Source organism: Leucoraja erinacea, chromosome 38 (genome assembly GCF_028641065.1).
Source record: "Leucoraja erinacea ecotype New England chromosome 38, Leri_hhj_1, whole genome shotgun sequence".
Taxonomy (NCBI): domain Eukaryota; kingdom Metazoa; phylum Chordata; class Chondrichthyes; order Rajiformes; family Rajidae; genus Leucoraja; species Leucoraja erinaceus.
In genome coordinates this window covers 6,736,292-6,756,291 of record NC_073414.1, presented here as the reverse complement: position 1 = coordinate 6,756,291, position 20,000 = coordinate 6,736,292, and the positions used below count along the sequence as shown (strand labels likewise).

Below are 20,000 nucleotides of genomic sequence, written 5' to 3'. Positions count from 1 at the left end.
GGGACCACATAGTTGAAGAGGCTGCCGTCGAGGGTCAGAGAGGACATTGCCGCCAGGAACCAGCAGTCACCTGCAGGGGGTGGTGTTGGAGGAGGGAGGTTAATGGGAATGGAAGAGAGGGGGGGGGGGAGAAGGAAACAGGTGACGTTTCGGGTCAAGACCCTTCGTCAGCTATTTCTTGTGTCTATCTGTGGTTTTAAACCAGCATCTGCAGTTTCTCTAACTTCAAGTAAACCTTGCATCCCCTCTCTACTCATCCCTGCCCCATCCGAGTCGTTGTACTAGTTTCACTGTCATTTATTGGCTGCAACTCATTTTCACCTAGCTCACGGCTATCAATGGCCGGTTTCCTTTACCATTGTTACCTTTTTGCAGATCTCTCATTCATTCATAGAAACATAGAAATTAGGTGCAGGAGTAGGCCATTCGGCCCTTCGAGCCTGCACCGCCATTCAATATGATCATGGCTGATCATCCAACTCAGTATCCCGTACCTGCCTTCTCTCTACAACTCTCTATAATCAGTGTCTATATCTCTCGTTCCCCCCCCCCCGACTCTCAGTCTGAGGAAGGGTCTCGACCTGAAACGTCACCCATTCCTTCTCTCCAGAGATGCTGCCTGTCCCGCTGAGTTACTCCAGTATTTGGTGGCTATCTTCGGTTTAAACCAGCATCTGCAGTTCCTTTTTACACGATAAACTAAACTAATTGGATCTAAAATTCTCAACATGTTTACTGTCAGAACTTGCCCATGTTACACAAATAACGAAAGTTGCTTCACCCTCTGTCATCTCAGCAAAGCAGAGAGTGTTGGCTGATGGTAAGACATGACTTCCGTGGTAGTCAGTCAAAAGCCTGTTGTGATTTGTCTCCTGGTGGTGTTTCAAATTGTTTTTTCTGGAACGGTGAAGGGCACTTTATCATTTCAAAAAACGATTGCAAAACATCTCCCTTCTCTGGCCCCAAACCTGTTTGCCCCTTCATACAGTCTTCAGTTTAGTTTATTGCCATGTGTACCGAGGTGCAGTGAAAAGCTTTTGTTGCGTGCTAACCAGTCAGCGGAAAGACAACACATGATTACAATCGAGCCGTTTACAGTGTATAGATACAGGAGAAAGGGAATAACATTTACATAGAAACATAGACTTAATATACGCAATACTCCAAGTGTGGTCTCACCAAGACCCTGTACAACTGCAGTAGAACCTAGAAACATAGAAACATAGAAATTAGGTGCAGGAGTAGGCCATTCGGCCCTTCGAGCCTGCACCACCATTCAATATGATCATGGCTGATCATCCAACTCAGTATCCCATCCCTGCCTTCTCTCCATACCCCCCGATCCCTTTAGCCACAAGGGCCACATCTAACTCCCTCTTAAATATAGCCAATTAACTGTGGCCTCAACTACCTTCTGTGGCAGAGAGTTCCAGAGATTCACCACTCTCTGTGTGAAAAATGTTTTCCTCATCTCGGTCCTAAAAGGCTTCCCTCTTATCCTTAAACTGTGACCCCTTGTTCTGGACTTCCCCAACATCGGGAATAATCTTCCTGCATCTAGCCTGTCCAACCCCTTGAGAATTTTGTAAGTTTCTATAAGATCCCCCCTCAGTCTTCTGAATTCCAACGTGTACAAGCCGAGTCTATACAGTCTTTCCTCATATGAAAGTCCTCACATCCCAGGAATCAGTCCGGTGAACCTTCTCTGTACTCCCTCTATGGCAAGAATGTCTTTCCTCAGATTAGGAGACCAAAACTGTACGCAATACTCCAGGTGTGGCTCACCAAGACCCTGTACAACTGCAGTAGAACCTCCCTGCTCTTATACTCAAGGTGCAAGGTAAAGCCAGCAAAGTCCGATCAAGGATAGTCCGAAGGTCACCAAAGAGGTAGATAGTAGTTCAGCACTGCTCTCTAGTTGTGGTGTGTGCAGGATAGTGTTAATATACGGGGATTGTTGGCCAGTGCATAATCGATGGGCCGAATGCACACACGCACAAAGACGCACAGATACACAGACATGCGCTCACATACTCACACATAGATACACACACACACACAGCATTAACCATTATATCCCAGACAAATCCCAACATCTGGAAAGGAAACAGATGTTGCACAATCTGTGGATATGTTGCATAACACTTATCTAGTAAATATCGATAACTGCCAGGTTATTTTGTGCATGGGTTAGATCCAAATTTCCATCACACGCTCCTGGCGTAGGTTAGATACAGAGTGTATCTCCAGAGACCCCAGTTCCACCCCGACTACGGGTGCTGTCTGAGCGGAGTTTGTACGTTCTCCCCGTGACCTGCGTGGGTTTTCTCCAGGTGCTCCGGTTTCCTCCCACACTCCAAAGACGTACAGGTTTGTAGGTTAATTGGTTGGTGTGAATGTAAATTGTCCCTTGTGTGTGTGTAGGATGGTGTTAGTGTGCGGGGATCGCTGGTCGGTGCGGACTCGATGGGCCGAAGGGCCGGTTTCCATACTGTATCTCTAAAACTAAAACGACTACAAGTAGAGAGTTATTTTCCAGCAGGGTTGGAGTGTGAAGGCGTGGGTTGGCATTGTAGTGGGTGGTAGGTGGGCCAATACAGTGGGGAACAATAATCCCCACTAACTTGTCAACGTTCCCAGTGTCTAAATTTGACAACATCTTCACGAGCTATTTAAAAGGTCAAGGTTCAAATAGTGTCGTTGTTATTAAGGATTATTACACAGATGCACAGGAGCACACACGCATGCACGCACACACACACGCATGCACGCACACACACACACACAGACACACACACTGAATGCCAGGCACGCACACATGCACAGACACACGCACACACATACACGCACAGACAAACACACATGCACACACATGCACAGACACACGCACGCACACACATGCACAGACACACGCACACACACACACCCACAGATATGCATACACACACACACACACACACGCACGCACACGGGCACAGACATGCACACGCACATCCATACACTCACACAGACGCACGCACACACAGAGATACAGGAGTACACGCAGACACACACACACAAGTTCTCACATACACAGAGACACACTCACACTCACACACATAAACAGATGCGCACACACACACACACAGACATCGTTAATCATTATACCCCAGACAAATCCCAACATCTGGAAAGGAAACAGATGTTGCGCAATCTGTGGATATGTTGCATAACACTTATCTAGTAAATATCTATAACTGCCAGGTTATTTAGTGCATGGGTTTGTTCCAAATTTCCATCACACGCTCCTGGCGTAGGTTAGATACAGAGTGTATCTCTCTCTCTCTCTGGCTCTCTCTGCACTGGTGCAAGTTCCCCTGTCCCACTTAGGAAACCTGAACGGAAACCTCTGGAGACTTTGCGCCCCACCCAAGGTTTCCGTGCGGTTCCCGGAGGTTTTTTGTCAGTCTCCCTAACTGCTTCCACTACCTGCAACCTCCGACAACTACCTGCAACCTCCGGGAACTGCACGGAAACCTTGGGTGGGGCGCAAAGTCTCCAGAGGTTCCCGTTCAGGTTTCCTAAGTAAGACAGGGGCAGACACAGAGCAAAGCTGCTCTACACGGTCTGTCGCCAAATCTAAGACCAGGTCCCGAACCCAAAACGTTAACTAGTTGCTCTGTCCACAATGCGTGCGGCACGGTGGCGCAGCGGTAGAGTTGCTGCCTCACAGCACCAGAGACCCCAGTTCTATCCCGACTACAATAGACAATAGGTGCAGGAGTAGGCCATTCGGCCCTTCCAGCCAGCACCGCCATTCAATGTGTTCATGGCTGATCATCCCCAATCAGTACCCCGTTCCTGCCTTATCTCCCCATATCCCCTGACTCCGCTGTCTTTAAGAGCCCTATCTAGCTCTCTCTTGAAAGCATCCAGAGAACCTGCCTCCACCGCCCTGCCACCCAGCTTTGTGTCATCTGCAAATTTGCTAATGTTACTTTGAATCCCTTCATCCTAATCATTGATGTACGTATATTGTAAATAGCTGCGGTTCCAGCAACGAGCCTTGCGGTACCCCACTAGTCACTGCCTGCCATTCTGAAAGTAACCCGTTAATCCCTACTCTTTGTTTCCTGTCTGCCAACCACTTCTCTATCCATGTCAGCACTCTACCCCCAATACCATGTGCCCTAATTTTGCCCTCTAATCTATGTGGGACCTTATCAAATGTTAAGGTCCCACTATGGTTGCTGTCTGTACGGAGTTTGCAGGTTCTCCCCGTGATCTGCGTGGGTTTTCTCCGGGATCTCCGGTTTCCTCCCACACTCCAAAGACGTGCCGGTTTCCAGGTTAAATTGGCTTTGGTAAAAATTGTGATCATTGTTGCAAAAAATAATGTGAGTGTGCGGGGATCGCTGGTCGGCACGGACTCGATTGGCCGAAGGGCCTGTTTCCGCGCAAAAGTCTAAAGGGTCTGAAGAAGGGTCTCGACCCGAAATGTCACCTATCCATGTTCTCAAGGACTGACGCCTGACCCGCTGAGTTACTCCAGCATTTTGTGTCGCTTTCCACAGATGCTGCCTGGCTGACAGGGACTCTACCACGGCACCACTGTGTCCCTTGAGACCCGGTCCACAAGCAGAGAGCAGTACTGAACTATCTACCTACCTCTTCGGTGATGCTTGGACTATCCTTGATCAGACTTTACTGGCTTTACCTTGCACTAAACGTTATTCCCTTATCCTGTATTAAAGGAGAATTGAAGGACGTTCCTTTAGGAAGGAGATGAGGAGGAATTTCTTTAGCCAGAGGGTGGTGAATCTGTGGAATTCATTGCCACAGACAGCTGTGGAGGCCAAGTCGGTGGAGATTGGTAGATATGAGGAGAATGGGGTTAGGAAACATAGAAATTAGGTGCAGGAGTAGGCCATTCGGCCCTTCGAGCCTGCACCGCCATTCAATATGATCATGGCTGATCATCCAACTCAGTATCCCGTACCTGCCTTCTCTCCATACCCTCTGATCCCTTTAGCCACAAGGGCCACATCTAACTCCCTCTTAAATATAACCAATGAACTGTGGCCTCAACTACCCTCTGTGGCAGAGAGTTCCAGAGATTCACCACTCTCTGTGTGAAAAAAGTTCTTCTCATCTCGGTTTTAAAGGATTTCCCCCTTATCCTTAAGCTGTGACCCCTTGTCCTGGACTTCCCCAACATCGGGAGCAATCTTCCAGCATCTAGCCTGTCCAACCCCTTAAGAAAGGAGGGAGAGATAGATCAGCCATGACTGAATGGTGGAGTAGACTTGATGGGCCGAATGGCCTAATTCTACTCTTGTCACCTTATGACTTTTGTACCTATACACTGTAAATGGCTCGATTGTAATCACATATTGCCTTTCTGTTGACTGGCTTTTCACTGTACCACTAGAGACTCAAGTCACTAAACGAAACTAAACAAAACTGCTGGAGAATCTATGGAGCGAGGGCAGTAGGCAAGGTTTCATTCCTTCGCTCCATAGATGCTGCTGCACCCGCGGAGTTTCTCCAGCATTTTTGTCTACCTTCGATTTTCCAGCATCTGCAGATCCCCCTTAAACTAAACTAAAACTCTGGAGAAGGTACACAAAAATGCTGGAGAAACTCAGCGGGTGCAGCAGCATCTGTGGAGGGAAGGAAATAGGCAACGTTACCCTTCTTCAAACTCTGTAGAGACAAGCACCCGCGGTCAGGATCGAACCTGGGATTCTGGCGCTGTGAGGCAGCAACTCTACCGCTGCACCAGCGCACAGCCCCAAACCTAAACTAAAGCTCACATCCAGCCAACGTCAGGTGTACAGAACAAACATTCGCTGGAGCTGCTGAAACAAAGGTTATCAAAGCACCAAAGAAACAACACTCACCCAAATTCCCCTGGACTATGTCCGTGGTGCTGAACGAGTCGATAAAGAACTGAGGATTTTTTAAGAGTTTCTGGAAATCAAATCAAAACGGCTTGGTGTAAGGACTTCTGATTCCCAGCGACCGCGGCCAATACTACAGGATGTACCTGTAAATACTGACATTGATAGACTCTCCACGGGACCCCCCTGTTCACACACACACACACACACACACACACACACACACACACACACACACACACACACACACAGCAACACACACACACACAGCAACACACACACACACACACACACACAGCAACACGCACACACACACACACACACACACACACACACACACACACACACACACACACTCACACACACACACACACACAGCAACACACACACACACACACACACACAGCACACACACACACACACACACACACACAGCGACACACACACACACACACACACAGCAACACACACACACACGCACTCTCACACACACACACACACACAACACACACACACACACACAGCAACACACACACACACACACACACAGCAACACACACACACACACACACACTCTCTCACACACACACAAACACAGCTCACACACACACACAGCAACACACACACATGCACACGTACACACACACACATTCTCTCTCACACACACACTTTGGGATCCCCGTGGAAACAGGAGAGTTAGTCTCACGCTTTCCAGAGTAACGCCGGTGGGACAGACACACAGGATAGTTTGAATCAAAGATCTTAGAGCGAAGCTATAAGATCTTTGGTTTGAATGAATGCCTCTCCCATCTCTCCCCTCTCCCTCTCCCCACTCCCCCCTCGCTCTCATCTCTCCCCTCTCCCCCCCTTCCCTCTCCCCACTCCCCCCCCCCCCTCTCCCCCCTCCTCGCCCCTTTCCTCCTCCCCTCTCCCTCTCCCCCCCCTCGCCCCTCTCCTCTGTCCCCCTCTCCCCTCTCTCCCCACTCCCCCCCCTCCCCCTTCTCCTCTGTCCCCTCTCCCCTCTCCCCCCCCTCTTTTTTCCCTCTCCCCCCCCCTCTCCCCCTCCCCTCCCTCCTCCCCCCCCCCTCTCTCCCCCTCCCCCCTCTCCCCCCTCGCCCCTCTCCTCTCCCTCTCTCCCCTCTCCCCCTCCGCCCCTCGCCCCTCTCCCCTCTCCTCGCCTCTCCCTTTCCCTCCCCCTCTCCCCTCCCCCCCTCCCCCTCCCCTCCCCCTCCCGACAGAAATGCGTAACCTCTCCTCTGTCCCCTCCCCTCCTCTCCCCTCTCCCCTCGCTCCCTCTCCCCTCCCTCTCTACCTCCCCTGCCCTCTCCCTCTCCCCCTCTCTCCCCCCTCTCTCCCCCCCCTCCCCTCTCCCCTCCCCTGCCCCACTCACCGTGGCCCGCACCCACTGTACCCCGGGCTCCGACATGGAGCCAAGGGAGGTCGCGTCGGCGGGGAAGGTGCGATCCACGAACAGGCGCCGGTCCCGCAGACACTCGCGGCGGATCAGCTCGAAGCGCTGCCCCCGGAACGGGATCGGATCGTCCCTGGAACCCGCGGCGGAGCCGGAGCCGGAGCCGGAGCCGCCCTCACTGGGCAGGGGCTCTCCCTCCCCGGGACTGGGCTCCCTCTCCCCCGGCCCGGGGAATCTCTCGGGAGAGGGGTCGCGGGAACCTGGTGAGCTGGTGTTTCCCATCGCGCTGGCGCTGCTGCCCGTCTATACTAGTCCCTCCCTCACTCACTCTCTCTCTCTTACCCTCTCCTCTCCTCCCCTCTCTCCTCCCCTATACTCCCCTCTCCCAACCACTCCACCTCCTCCCCTCGTACCTCTCTACTCCCTCTCTCCTCTTCCCCTCTCTCCCTTCTCCCTCTCTCTCTCTCCCCCCTCTCTCCTCCCCTACTCCCCTCCCCCCCCTCCCTCTCTCCCCCCCCCTCCACCCCTCCCCTCATCCCCTTCCCCTCCCCATCCCCTCCTCCTCCCCCCTCCCTCCCCTCTCCTCCTCCCCTCCCCCTCCCCTCCTCCCCCCCCTCCCCTCTCTCCCCCTCCCCCTCTCCTCCCCCCCTCTCTCTCCCCTCTCTGCTCCACCCCCCCCCCTCCCCTCCCCTCCTCCCCCCCCCCTCCCCCTCCCTGCTCGCCCTCCTCCTCCCCTCCCCCCTCTCCCCCCCTCCTCTCTCCCTCTCTCCACTCCTCCCCCTCCCCCTCCCCCCCCCTCTCTCCCCCCCTCCCCCCCTCCCCATCCCCTCTCCCCCCCATCCCTCTCTCCGTCCCCTCCCTCATCCCCCCCCTCCCCCCTCCTCCCTCCCCTCCCCCCCCTCCCGCCCCTCTCCCCATCCCCTCTCCCCCCTCCCCTCCCTCTCCCCCCCACCTCCTCCCCCCCCTCTCCCCATCCCCTCCCCCTCCCCTCCCCCCGCTCCCACCCCCCTCCCCTCCCCTCCCCCCCCCCCCTCTCCTCCCCTCTCCTCCCCCTCCCCTCCTCTTCCTCCCCTCCTCCCCTCCTCTCTCATCCCCCCCCTCCCTCTCCCTCTCTCCCCCCTCCCCTCCATCATCCCCATCCCCTCTCCTCTCCTCTCTCCTCCCCTCCCCTCCTCTCTCCATTCCCCTCCCTTCTCTCCCCCACTGTCTACTCCCCATCCTTCTGCACCTTCTGAACCTTGTAGTCGGCAGGCCAGTACTCTGCATATCGCCAACTTGGACAATTTTACATTTGTATCTAGCCAATGAACCCTGCCTCACTCTTACCCCCCAGTCCCTCCCCTGCGGAACTCTCACCGGAGATAAGGGTTTGAAGGAGGGTCTCGACCCGAAACGTCACCCATTCCTTCTCTCCAGAGATGCTGCCTGTCCCGCTGAGTTGCTCCAGCATTTTTGTGTCTTATCTTCGGGATGAACGTTACCTCAGCCGCCCCGCTGTAATGGCACTGTCCGACAGAGGCCCTCGACATCCCCACAACCAACCAGCAGGTAGTGCTGCTGCCTCAGAGCGCCAGGGACCCAGGTTCGATCCTGACCTCTGCCTGGAGTTTGCACGCTCTCCCTGTGATCGCGTGGGTTTCCTCCGGGTGCTCCGGTTTCCTCCCACGTCCCAAAGACGTGCGGGTTCTGTAGGTTAATTGGCCTCCCTGTAAATTGCCCCTAGTGTGTCGGGAGTGGGTGGTAAAATGGGATAACACGGAACTAGTGTGGACTGGTGATCGATGGTCAGCGCGGACTAGATGGGCCAAAGGGCCTGTGTCCGTGCCGTATCTTTCAATGTTTAATGACAGGTGAGCCTCTGGATTCTCAACAGATACCTGTCACATTTTGGACATAGTGGCACAGCGGGTAGTGCGACTGCCTCCTGGAGAAAACCCACCTGGTCCACAGGGAGAACGTGCAAATTCCATACAGACAGCACCTGTAATCGGGATCGAACCCGGTCTGTGATCATAGCTGATCATCCACAATCAGTACCCCGTTCCTGCCTTCTCCCCATATCCCCTGACTCCACTATCTTTAAGAGCCCTATCTAGCTCTCTCTTGAAAGCATCCAGAGAACCGGCCTCTGAGGCAGAGAATTCCACAGACTCACCACTCTCTGTGAGAAAAAGTGTTTCCTCGTCTCCGTTCTAAATGGCTTACTCCTTATTCTTAAACTGTGTGTGTGGCCCCTGGTTCTGGACTCCCCCAACATCGGGAACATGTTCCCTGTCTCTAGCGTGTCCAATGTTTGTCATATGGTTGTTTTAGGAACTTACATACTGAGGAAACACCGTGAGAACAGGTTGCAATGTTGTGAAGGTGATAAAGATCATGTTAGGAGAGGCAATAAAAAAATAAACATCACTAATGATGTGTTCAGGGCAACAATAGATGTATTATCTTTCAATCAGGGAACATTTAGGCTGAGGGTGATAACACAGAGGAGATCAAAGATCATAGATAACAGTAGTTCCATGTAATCCGATTGAATCACCCACTCCCTGCACACTGACAGAGAGGCCAATTAACCTACAGAACCCACTCTATGATCTTTGCCGCCGTCTGTAGTACACCACACGGGGAGAACCTGCAAACTCCACACAGACAGCACCCGAAGTCAGGATCAAACCTGGGTCTCTGGCGCTGTGAGGCAGCAACTCTACCGCTGCGCCACCACTCATATGTACAACTGTGTTCGTACGTTTGCAGACAACACAATGGTATTAGGTAGTGAAAGGTGTGGAGGGAAACGGGTGTCAGGGGTTTACGGGGAGAAGGCAGGAGAATGGGGTTGAGAGGGAAAGACAGGTCAGCCTTGATTGAATGGTGGGGTGGACTTGATGGGTCAAATGACCTAACTCTGTTTGTTTCACTAATGAAGCAGAGGGACATGCAGATGGAATGCTGGGCAGAGCAGTGGCAGATGGAGTTTAATTCAGACAGATGTGAGCTGAGTAGGTGGCGCAGGGGTAGAGTCGCTACCTCACAGCACCAGAGACCCGGGTTCGATCCTGACTACGGGTGCTGTCTGTACGGAGTTTGCACGTTCTCCCCAGTGACCTGCGTGGGTTTTCCCCGGGAGCTTCGGTTTCCTCCCACACTCCAAAGACGTGCAGGTTTGTAGGTTAATTGGCTTGGTGTAAAATGTAAAATTGTCCCTAGCGTGTGTAGGATGGCGTTAATATGCGGGGATCGCTGGTCGGCACGGACTAGATGGGCCGAAGGGCCTGTTTCCGCGCTGGACCTCAAAACTAAACAAACTTAACATTAAATACCACATAGCTGATATACAAGTAAACAGAGGCACCCTCCACCTTCATAGCTCCCTGCAAATGGTGACACTGGTGGATATAGTATTGAAGAAGGCATTTGACACTCTTGCATGCATAGGCAGAGTTGATGAGGACTGTATAGGACTTGGAATTCCTTGGTGCAACGGTATAAAAAAGTTCATAAGGTCATAACTGATAGGAGCAAATTTAGGCCATTCGGCCCATCAAGTCTACTCCACCATCCAATCATGGTTGATCGATCTCTCCTTCCTAACCCCATTCTCCCCACAACCCCTGCCATCTGTACTAATCAACAATCTATCCATCTCTGCTGTGAAAATATCCACTGACGTGGCCACTGCAGCCATCTGTGGCAATGAATTCTACAGATTCACCACCCACTGACTAAAGATATTCCTCCTCATCTCGTTCCCAAAGGAACGCCCTTTCAATCTGAGGCTGTGACCTCTGGTCATGGACTCTCCCATGGACTCTCCCACTAGTGGAAACATCCTCTCCACATCCACTCTATCCAAGTTGTAAGGCACTAGGACAGGACATTGTTCTGATGACCTTGTGATGAACGATGGCGTAACTACACAGAGAGTGAGGAGGAGAAGCACTAGATACTGCATGGAATGGAGGGCTGTGGTTATAAGGAGAGTCGAGTTTGTTTTAGGAATATAACATGGAACCAGGATCAAGCCGCGCCCTCCCACCACGCCCCCCCCCCCCCCCCCTCCCCTTCCGTTCACGTTCTCCTTCGACATTTGCACACAATCCAAAAAGTCTGAAAACAGCAGTTTTATTCAAGTGTCGTTTACCTTCCACAAGACAACCGCCTCTGTGGTGCACAGGCAGTACAGATATACCCTGCCCCCCTGCGTTGAGGTCTGGCTCGGTCACTAATTCCTGTGTCCACATCTCCAATGGGCTCGGTCCATGTAAACTCCCTGTAGCTGGTTAACGTTAGGTGGGACTCAAGAGTGCTGGAGTAACCCAGCGGGTCAGGCAGATAGGAGGGCCCAGCGTGGGGGGGGGGGGGGCTAGCATGGGGTACTTAAGCCCCATGTCCCACTTAGGAGACCTAAACAGCAACCTCTGGTGACCTTGCCCGCCACCCAAGGTTTCCATCAGGTCACCGGAGGTTTTGGTCACTCTCCCTAATGTGGTGTCCGTGTGGTTGTCGAGGCTTCATCGAGGTCGCTGCTATTTTTTCATCATGATTAAAACCGGCCTCGACTAAAAATAGGTTGCCGTTTATAAAATCGATCATTTTTTAGTGGCAGGTCTAGTCTAAGCCGGTTTTCTTCATAGTCGAGGAAGGTTTTCAACGCATGCGTGGGAGGTGGTAGGAGGTTGCAGGTCACCTCGACCTTGATTTTTTTTTGGGTGGCGGGCAAGGTCACCAGAGGTTGCTGTTTAGGTCTCCTAAGTGGGACAGGGGCTTAAGTAACCTTGTTGCTGCCCTTTACGTAGCGACTCTTGGCATACCTTGGGTACGTAACCCAAGAATTTCACCGTGACAATAAAGTATTCATTCATCTCCAGAGAATGTGAGTAGATGAACCCTTCTTCAGGCTGATGGTGGGGGGGGGGGGGGGGGGGGGGGGGGGGGGGGGGGGGGAGAGAGGGGCAGGACAAAGCTTGGCGGGTGATAGGTGAACACAGGCCAGGGAGGACGTTTGATAGGCAGATGGTCGGATCAAAGGCCAGAGATAAAAGCAGAAGGCGTGAAACAGGAATGAGTTGCAAATTATGAAGCCAGAGGAATGAATGTAGGGGGAGAAATGAGGAGGGGGGGGTGGAGAGAAGAAAGAGGTGCGAGTCCAGGGGAGGCAGGGAGGGTTCAAGATGGAGAATCTGTGGAATTCATCGCCACCAAAGTCAATGGATATTGTTATGGCAGAGATAGATAGACACTTGATCAGTACGGGTGTCAGGGGTTACGGGGAGTAGGCAGGAGAATGAGGGTTGAGAGGGAAAGAAAGATCAGCCATGATTGTATGGCGGAATAGACTTGATGGGGGCGAATGGCCTAATTCTGCTCCTAGAACTCATGAAGGTTACTTAAGATTGGAGTGTTCAATGTTGATACCGTTGGGTTGTGAGCTACCCAAGTGGAATATGAGGCGCCGTTTCTTATCGAGACGGTTCTTACCGCGGGGTGGGGGTGGGGGGGGGGTGGTAGCTGTCCCTTGTAACCATGGCCGGTTTTCCCACTGGGATCATCCATTAGAAACGCAGAAACAGGAATCAATAACGCAACCCGCAAAATACCCTTGTCTTTCCCCAGATAGAGCTACGGCACTCCCACTGGCGGGAGGCTGCAATCGCAGCGTGACATGTTTACATAGAGATTCCCCATTTATAGAAATGACATTGGAATTTATAACGGCATAAAGTGTAACAGGAATTGCATGCAGATGTAAGAGTCTTCATATGTAATAGATGTGTTTTGTTGGTGCTTTGTATAATACATTGTAAGCACTCTTCCTTATAAATAGATACTCCCGAGAGCCCATCCCCGATCCAAATTGTTCCCTCCCCTCCCCTCACCACTCTCACAGTTGTGGAGATGGAAAGGTGCTAAGTGCTAGAGTAACTCAGTTGGTCAGGCAGCATCCCTGGAGAACATGGACTGGTGACGTTTAGCATCGGGACCCTTCTACAAAAGGTGGTGGGTGTACGGAACGAGCTGCCGGAGGAGGTAGTTGAGGCAGGGACTATTGCACCGTTTAAGGAGCAATTAAACTGGTACATGGATAGGACAGGTTTCAATGGATATGGGCAAGTAGGGGCTTGTGTAGATGTGACATGTTGGTCAGTGTGGGCAAGTTGGGCCGAAGGGCCTGTTTCCACACTGTATGACTCCATAATATGGATAGGCGACATTTAGGGTTAAGACCCTTCTTCAAAATTGGATAGGTGATGTTTCAGGTTGGGATCCTTCTTCAATATGGAGCCAAAACGTCCCGACCCAAAACGTCACCTATCCATGTTCTCCATGGATGCTGCCTGACCTGCTGAGTTACGCCTGCATTTTGCCTTTTTCCTTGGTACACCAGCGTCTGTTTCTACATTTTGGATGGTCTTGGCAGGCAAGACATTGGACCGCGTGAATGGATGATTGGGTAGTCCTGGTCACAATGATATACGCCAGAACACACACACACACACACAATGCTGGGGTAACTCAGCGGGTCAGGCAACATCACTGGAGAAAAGGAAAAGGTGGCATTTCGGGTCGAGACGTGAATTTGAAGAAGGGTCTCGACCTGAAACGCCACCGACCCATGACCTCCAGAGATGCTGCCTCACTTGCTGAGTTACTCCAGCATTTCGTGTCGATCTTCAGTGTAAACCAGCATCTGCTGTTCCTACTCACACACACACTGATGGAATTCCCTGGCTGGCTCAGAATTCCCGGTTGATTCCCTCCTCTGTGTTGATGAGTGAGTCTCCGCCGCGGGTTCAGCTTGGTTGGCGAGGATGGGCAGTGCAGGCACATGTGTCAACATGCCCCAAGCCCCTCCTGCTGAGATTACAGTCAATTCCATTTTGTCTTGCTTGATGGGCCAAAACCTTTTCCCACGTTTGAGACCCTTCATCAAATCCCACCCCGAGCTGAAACTAAACCCTTCCCGATGAATCTCCTAGCCCTCAATTCCCTCGGCCTATTGCCATCTCACCCACAAGGTCCTGTATCCCAGACCCATATTAACCTAATGGTGACCCGAACCCACTCTGTTAACCCTGCCCAAGGACAAATCGCTGTCCCCTAAATAAACCCTTCAATGCCCACACCCTAAAATTCCCCATATCCTGTACCCCCCCCGCCCCCACTCCCTCAAACCCCCTCCCGCTCCATTGGAAGCCCCCCACCCAACAACTCCCCTGTTTCCCACCCCCTCCCATTCCCAAAAACCCAGTCAAAATCCTGACCCTGCCGAGATCAATGGCATTCCCAACTCCACCTCCCCCCTCCCAAAGCCCCGGGATCACACAAGGTCACGTGGTATGGATGTGGAGTTGTGGCCAGCTTGCTTCTTGAGGGCAGACAAAAATGCTGGAGAAACACAGCGGGTGAGGCAGCATTGATCGATGCTGCTGCACCCGCTGAGTTTCTCCAGCATTTTTGTCTACCTTCGATTGTGCCAGCATCTGTGCAGTTCTTTCTTAAAGGGTGACTTGGGCCCAAATCCACATTAAACCAGGTTTACTTCATGTGAACGGGGGGGCAGATCTTAATTGCTTAGAGACGGGGGTGGGTTTGTGTGTGTGTGTGTGTGTGTGTGTGTGTGTGTGTGTGTGTGTGTGTGTGTGTGTGTGTGTGTGTGTGTGTGTGTGTGTGTGTGTGTGTGTGTGTGTGTGTGTGTGTGTGTGCGCTGCGCGCGTGGCTCCCAGCGCTGGTGCGTGAGACAGCTGGCAAGGTTAAGACTATCACTGAACAACCGTGGGTGAATGCAACTGGCTCCCGGAGTTGGATCTTGGGGTCCTTGTTCTTCCGCCGCTATTCCACCTTGGGTCTCGATCCCGGGAGCTTGGCCTGGATTCTGCAAGGGAAGAGAAGACACAAAGTGTGGGAAGGGGGAAGATTCAAGATTCAAGAGAGTTTATTGTCATGAGTCCCTGACAGGACAATGAAATTCTTGCTTTGCTTCAGCACAACGGAACATAGTAAGCATTGACTACAAAACAGATCAGTGTGTCCATATCCCACTATATACGTATACACACACATGAATAAATAAACTGATAAAGTGCAAATAACAGATAATGGACTATTAATGTTCAGAGTTTTGTCCAAGCCAGGTTTAATAGCCTGATGGCTGTGGGGAAGTAGCTATTCCTGAACCTGGACGTTGCAGTCTTCAGGCTCCTGTACCTTCTACCTGAAGGTAGCGGGAAGATGAGTGTGTGGCCAGGATGGTGTGGGTCCTTGATGATGCTGCCAGCCTTTTTGAGGCAGCGACTGCGATAGGAATTGATTACCATAGAAAATAGGTGCAGGGGAAGGCCATTCGGCCCTTCGAGCCAGCACCGCCATTCATTCCCAGGCATGGATAAGAAATGCGGTGGTGTACCACTGTTAGCCCTTACACAGGTTTTCCTGATACATTCAATTAAACATATTCAAATTTACTAATGTCTTTATTTAATGCATAACCCGTATATAGGATTTATATAGGATGAATCTCTGGAATTTCACACAGAGAGTGGTGAATCTGTGGAATTCTCTGCCACAGAAGGTAGTTGAGGCCAGATCATTGGCTATATTTAAGAGGGAGTTAGATATGGCCCTTGTGGCTAAAGGGATCAAGGGGTATGGAGAGAAGGCAGGTACAGGATACCGAGTTGGATGATCAGCCATGACCATATTGAATGGCAGTGCAGGCTCGAAGGGCCGAATGGCCTACTCCTGCACCTAATCTCTATGCTTCTATGTTTCTATCTAATTTCATATCAAGCAGATACTTGTGATTGCAACATAATTCAATTGAAGCACGTAAATGAAGCTAAAAGGCATAATTTCATGATTTATCATAGAAACATAGACAATAGGTGCAGGAGGAGGCCATTCGGCCCTTCGAGCCAGCACCGCCATTCATTGTGATCATGGCTGATCATCCCCTATCAATGCCTGCCTTCTCCACATATCCCTTGACTCCACTAGCCCCTAGAGTTCTATCTAACTCTCTCTTAAATCCATCCAGTGATTTGGCCTCCACTGCCCTCTGTGGCAGGGAATGTTGGGGGGAGGTCAGGGAAGGCAAGAGAATGGGGTTGAGAGGGAACAAAATATCAGCCAGCCCCCTGAGAAGATCCAACAGCAATCAATGAAAACGTACTTAGCTGTCAGGTCCTTTATCTGTCCTCTCAGGAGTCCGAGGTATTGGTTAATCTGAGCCTGGATAGGGGGAGAAGACACCAGTGTGAAGGCCAGTCTATTGATTACTCTCACTTCAGGTAGCCCCGGCATTCCCTCTCTCTCCATCCCTCCCCCACCCAAGTTGCACCAGCTTCCCGTTTTCACCCTACAAACCAAAGATCCTCTAGCGAGCAAGATCGTCCACTCGACGATAAAGTCGTAGTACGGGTCACGGGCAGATCCATGGGTGATGTTCGGCCCCCATTTCCGTAACCGGCTTCCGTCTCCGCACCAAAGATCCCAAAGATACTAGTGCGGAGACGGAAGCCGGTTACGGAAACATCCTCGTAAAAATAAAAAGTTCTTTGGTAGAAATCTTCTCCTCATTTTCAGAATTTAAATTTATTAACACAAACTGTTCCCCCGCAACGTTGATTACACTGCGGGTCGGGTCGGGTTACTAAAATGGATGAACAAAAGGCCCACGTTCCGCTCCGTTGCGTACTACACGTCAGCCCATTGTATTTAGCAGGAGTGGTCTATCTTGCTCCGCTAGAGGATCTTTGGCACAAACAGCCTGTTTCCTTCATCATCGTACGTTTTTGCACATCTTTCATTCATTGTTCTTCATCTCTCCACATCACCATCTACATCTCTCGTTTCCCTTATCCCGAACCAGTCTGAAGAAGGGTCTCGACCTGAAACATCGCCCATTCATTCTCTCTGGAGTTGGTGCCTGTCCCGCTGAGTTACTCCAGCTTTCTGTGCCCATCACCCAGTGTGAAGGCGGTTGAGTGGGTTGTTAGTGTGCCCTCTGCCCAGCTACTTGTGACCCTCTACTAGTAGCTTGGCATCTGTAGCAGGCAATGCCCGTCACAGTGATAAGAGTCAGCGGGTCAGGCAGCATCTCTGGAGAAAAGGAATAGGTGACGTTGTGGAAACATTGTTCGTATCCTTCAGTCATCACCTCCTCCACAGCCAACAATGAACCATTGTGGGCTCCACCTTGGTCATCGGTGGCTCTGATTTATTCTGTACCTTATTAAATTTAAAGGGCCTGTCCTACTTTCACGACCAAATTCATGGCCTCTGCCGATTTTGCCCTTGACTCATACTGGATGTCACGAGGTCGTAGGAGGTTATGATGTTGGTCGTAGGTACTCGAGGCATCAAGTAGGTCGGGGCGTTTTTTTCTAACATGATGAAAAAGGTCTTGAATTAGGTCGTGAAAGTGGGACAGGCCCTTTAGCAGGAAAAAACTGCAGAGGCTGCTTTATACCGAAGATAGACACAAAATGCTGGAGTAACTCAGCGGGACAGGCAGCATCTCTGGAGAAATAGAATGGGTGACGTTTCGGGTCGAGACCCTTCTTCAGACTGCTACAGGGGGAGGTTGAGCAAGCGAGGACTCTATTTCTCAGAGCGCCAGAGGATGAGGGGTGATCTTATAGAGGTGTGCAAAATCATGAGGAATAGATGGCGTGAATGTACAGAGTCTTTTACCCAGACTAGGAGCATTGAGAATCAGAGGACATAGGTTTACGGTGAGTGGGGAAAGATTTAACATGTACCTCAAAGGGTAACTTATTCACACAAAGGGTGGTGGGTGTATGGAACGAGCTGCCAGAGGAGGTAGTTGAGGCTGGGACTATCACAACATTTAAGAAACAGGGTTTTGGCCCGAAACGTTGCCTATTTCCTTCGCTCCATAGATGCTGCTGCACCCGCTGAGTTTCTCCAGCACTTTTGTCGACCTTAAGAAACATTTAGACAGGTACATGAATGGGGCAGGATTTTAGATATGGATATGGGCCAAACACGGTCAGGTGAGACTTGTGTAGATGGGACGTGTTGGCTGGCATGGGCAAGTTGGGCAGGAGGGCCTGTTTCTGTGCTGTGTGAGTCTATGTCTCTATGACAGTTGTGTCCCAACACTAACCTTGTGCTTCCTGTAGATTAGGGGAACGATGAAGACTCCGACCACCACTGTAAGACAGAGAGACGCAAATCGTTAGCAAAACACAATAGACAATAGGTGCAGGAGTAGGCCGTTCGGCCCTTCGAGCCAGCACCGAGTGCTGCACCAACTCAGCGGGTCGGGCAGCATCTCCGGAGGACGTTTCAGGTTGGAATCCTTCTCTAAACGCAACTGGGCAGCATGATGGCTCAGCGAAGAGCTACTGCCTCACAGCGCCAGAGACCCGGGTTCGATCTGGACTGCTGGTGCTGTCTGTACGGAGTTTGTACGCTCTCCCCGTGATCTTTGGTTTCCTCCCCCACACTCCAAAGACTACGGGTTTGTCGATCAATTGGCTTGGTATGAATGTAAATTGTCCCTAGTGTGTGTAGGATAGTGTTCGCTGGTCGGTGGTCCGAGTGGCCTCTTTCTGCGCTGTATCTCTAAACAAAGCTAGGCTGGGCTGGATAAAGCAAGTTGGCTCCACTAAGCCTGGACACTGGGCACCCTCTGGCTGGGTGGGATGAGCTGGACCCCTGTATCTGGGGACAAGGGCTGGCCTGGGCTACACATGACCCACCCACTCCAACCCTGGGGGAACCTCATTGAAACGTACTGAATAGTGAAAGGCTTGGATGGAGTGGATGTGGAGAGGATGTTTCCACTAGTGGGAGAGTCTAGGACCAGTGGCCACAGCCTCAGAATTAAAGGACGTTCCTTTGGGAAGAAGATGAGGGGGAATGTCTTTAGCCAGAGGGTGGTGAATCTGTGGAATTCATTGCCACAGACGGCTGTGGAGGATTGGGTGTTGGGTATTTTAAAATCAGAGGTTGACAAGTTATTGATCAGTACGGGTGTCAGGGGTTATGGGGAGAAGGCAGGAGAATGGGGTTGAGAGGGAAAGATAGATCAGCCATGATTGAATGGCGGAGTAGACTCGATGGGCCGAATGGCCTAATTCTTTTCCCTTCTGAGCAGAATTAGGCCATTCAGCCCATCGGCTCTACTCTGTCATTCAATCATGGCTGATCTATCTCTCCCTCCTAACCCCATTCTCCTGCCTTCTCCCCATAACTGACACCCGTACTAATCAAGAAATCAAGAATCTACCTATCTCTGCCTTAAAAATAGCCACTGACTTGTGAAATCCATTGACATTTGAAATGTGTTTGCCTTGCAGTTGTGGGATGCGTGTTTGGTCCTGCTCAGTAAATACTTTCTATCACGTGGCACCCTCCCTTTCAAAGATCCTTTGTTTCCATAATTGGTGGGATGTGTGTGTGTAGTTTCGCTGAGTTTAATTACAGCGCGGAAACAGGCCCTTCGGCCCACCGAGTCCGTGCCAACCAGCGATCCCCGCACACTAACACAACCCCCCACACTAGGGACTATTTACATTTTACACCAAGTCAATTAACCTACAAACCCGCACGTCTTTGGAGTGTGGAAGATCTCGGGGGAAAGCCACGCAGTCACGGGGAGAACGTGCAAACTCCGTACAGACAGCACCCGCAGTCGGGATCGAACCCGATACGCCCTGGAGTGCGGGCATCGCACACCA

The 20,000-nt window shown here is 51.4% G+C and overlaps 1 protein-coding gene and 1 long non-coding RNA gene across 4 annotated transcripts in view; both read right to left on the bottom strand.

The window, feature by feature from the left end:
• The window catches only part of LOC129714207 (calpain-3-like), a 35,659-nt gene extending 28,044 nt beyond the window's left edge, over nt 1-7,615 (bottom strand). For all 3 annotated transcript variants that reach the window (XM_055663731.1, XM_055663733.1, XM_055663734.1), the window contains exons 1-3: nt 7,273-7,615; nt 5,883-5,952; nt 1-70 (exon numbers count right to left, since the gene is read on the bottom strand). The exon at nt 1-70 is cut by the window's left edge and continues 49 nt beyond it. In XM_055663731.1, the coding sequence (XP_055519706.1) occupies nt 1-70; nt 5,883-5,952; nt 7,273-7,575 (443 nt within the window). In that variant the 5' untranslated portion in view covers nt 7,576-7,615. The remainder of the gene's footprint in view (nt 71-5,882; nt 5,953-7,272) is intronic.
• Nucleotides 7,616-14,980: 7,365 nt separating this feature from the next.
• Nucleotides 14,981-18,508, bottom strand: LOC129714206 (uncharacterized). The gene is made up of 3 exons (XR_008726324.1): nt 18,422-18,508; nt 16,463-16,521; nt 14,981-15,166 (listed from the first exon to the last, which is right to left on the bottom strand). It is a non-coding gene; the product is annotated as an uncharacterized LOC129714206 (long non-coding RNA).
• Between the last annotated feature and the right edge of the window lie 1,492 nt (nt 18,509-20,000).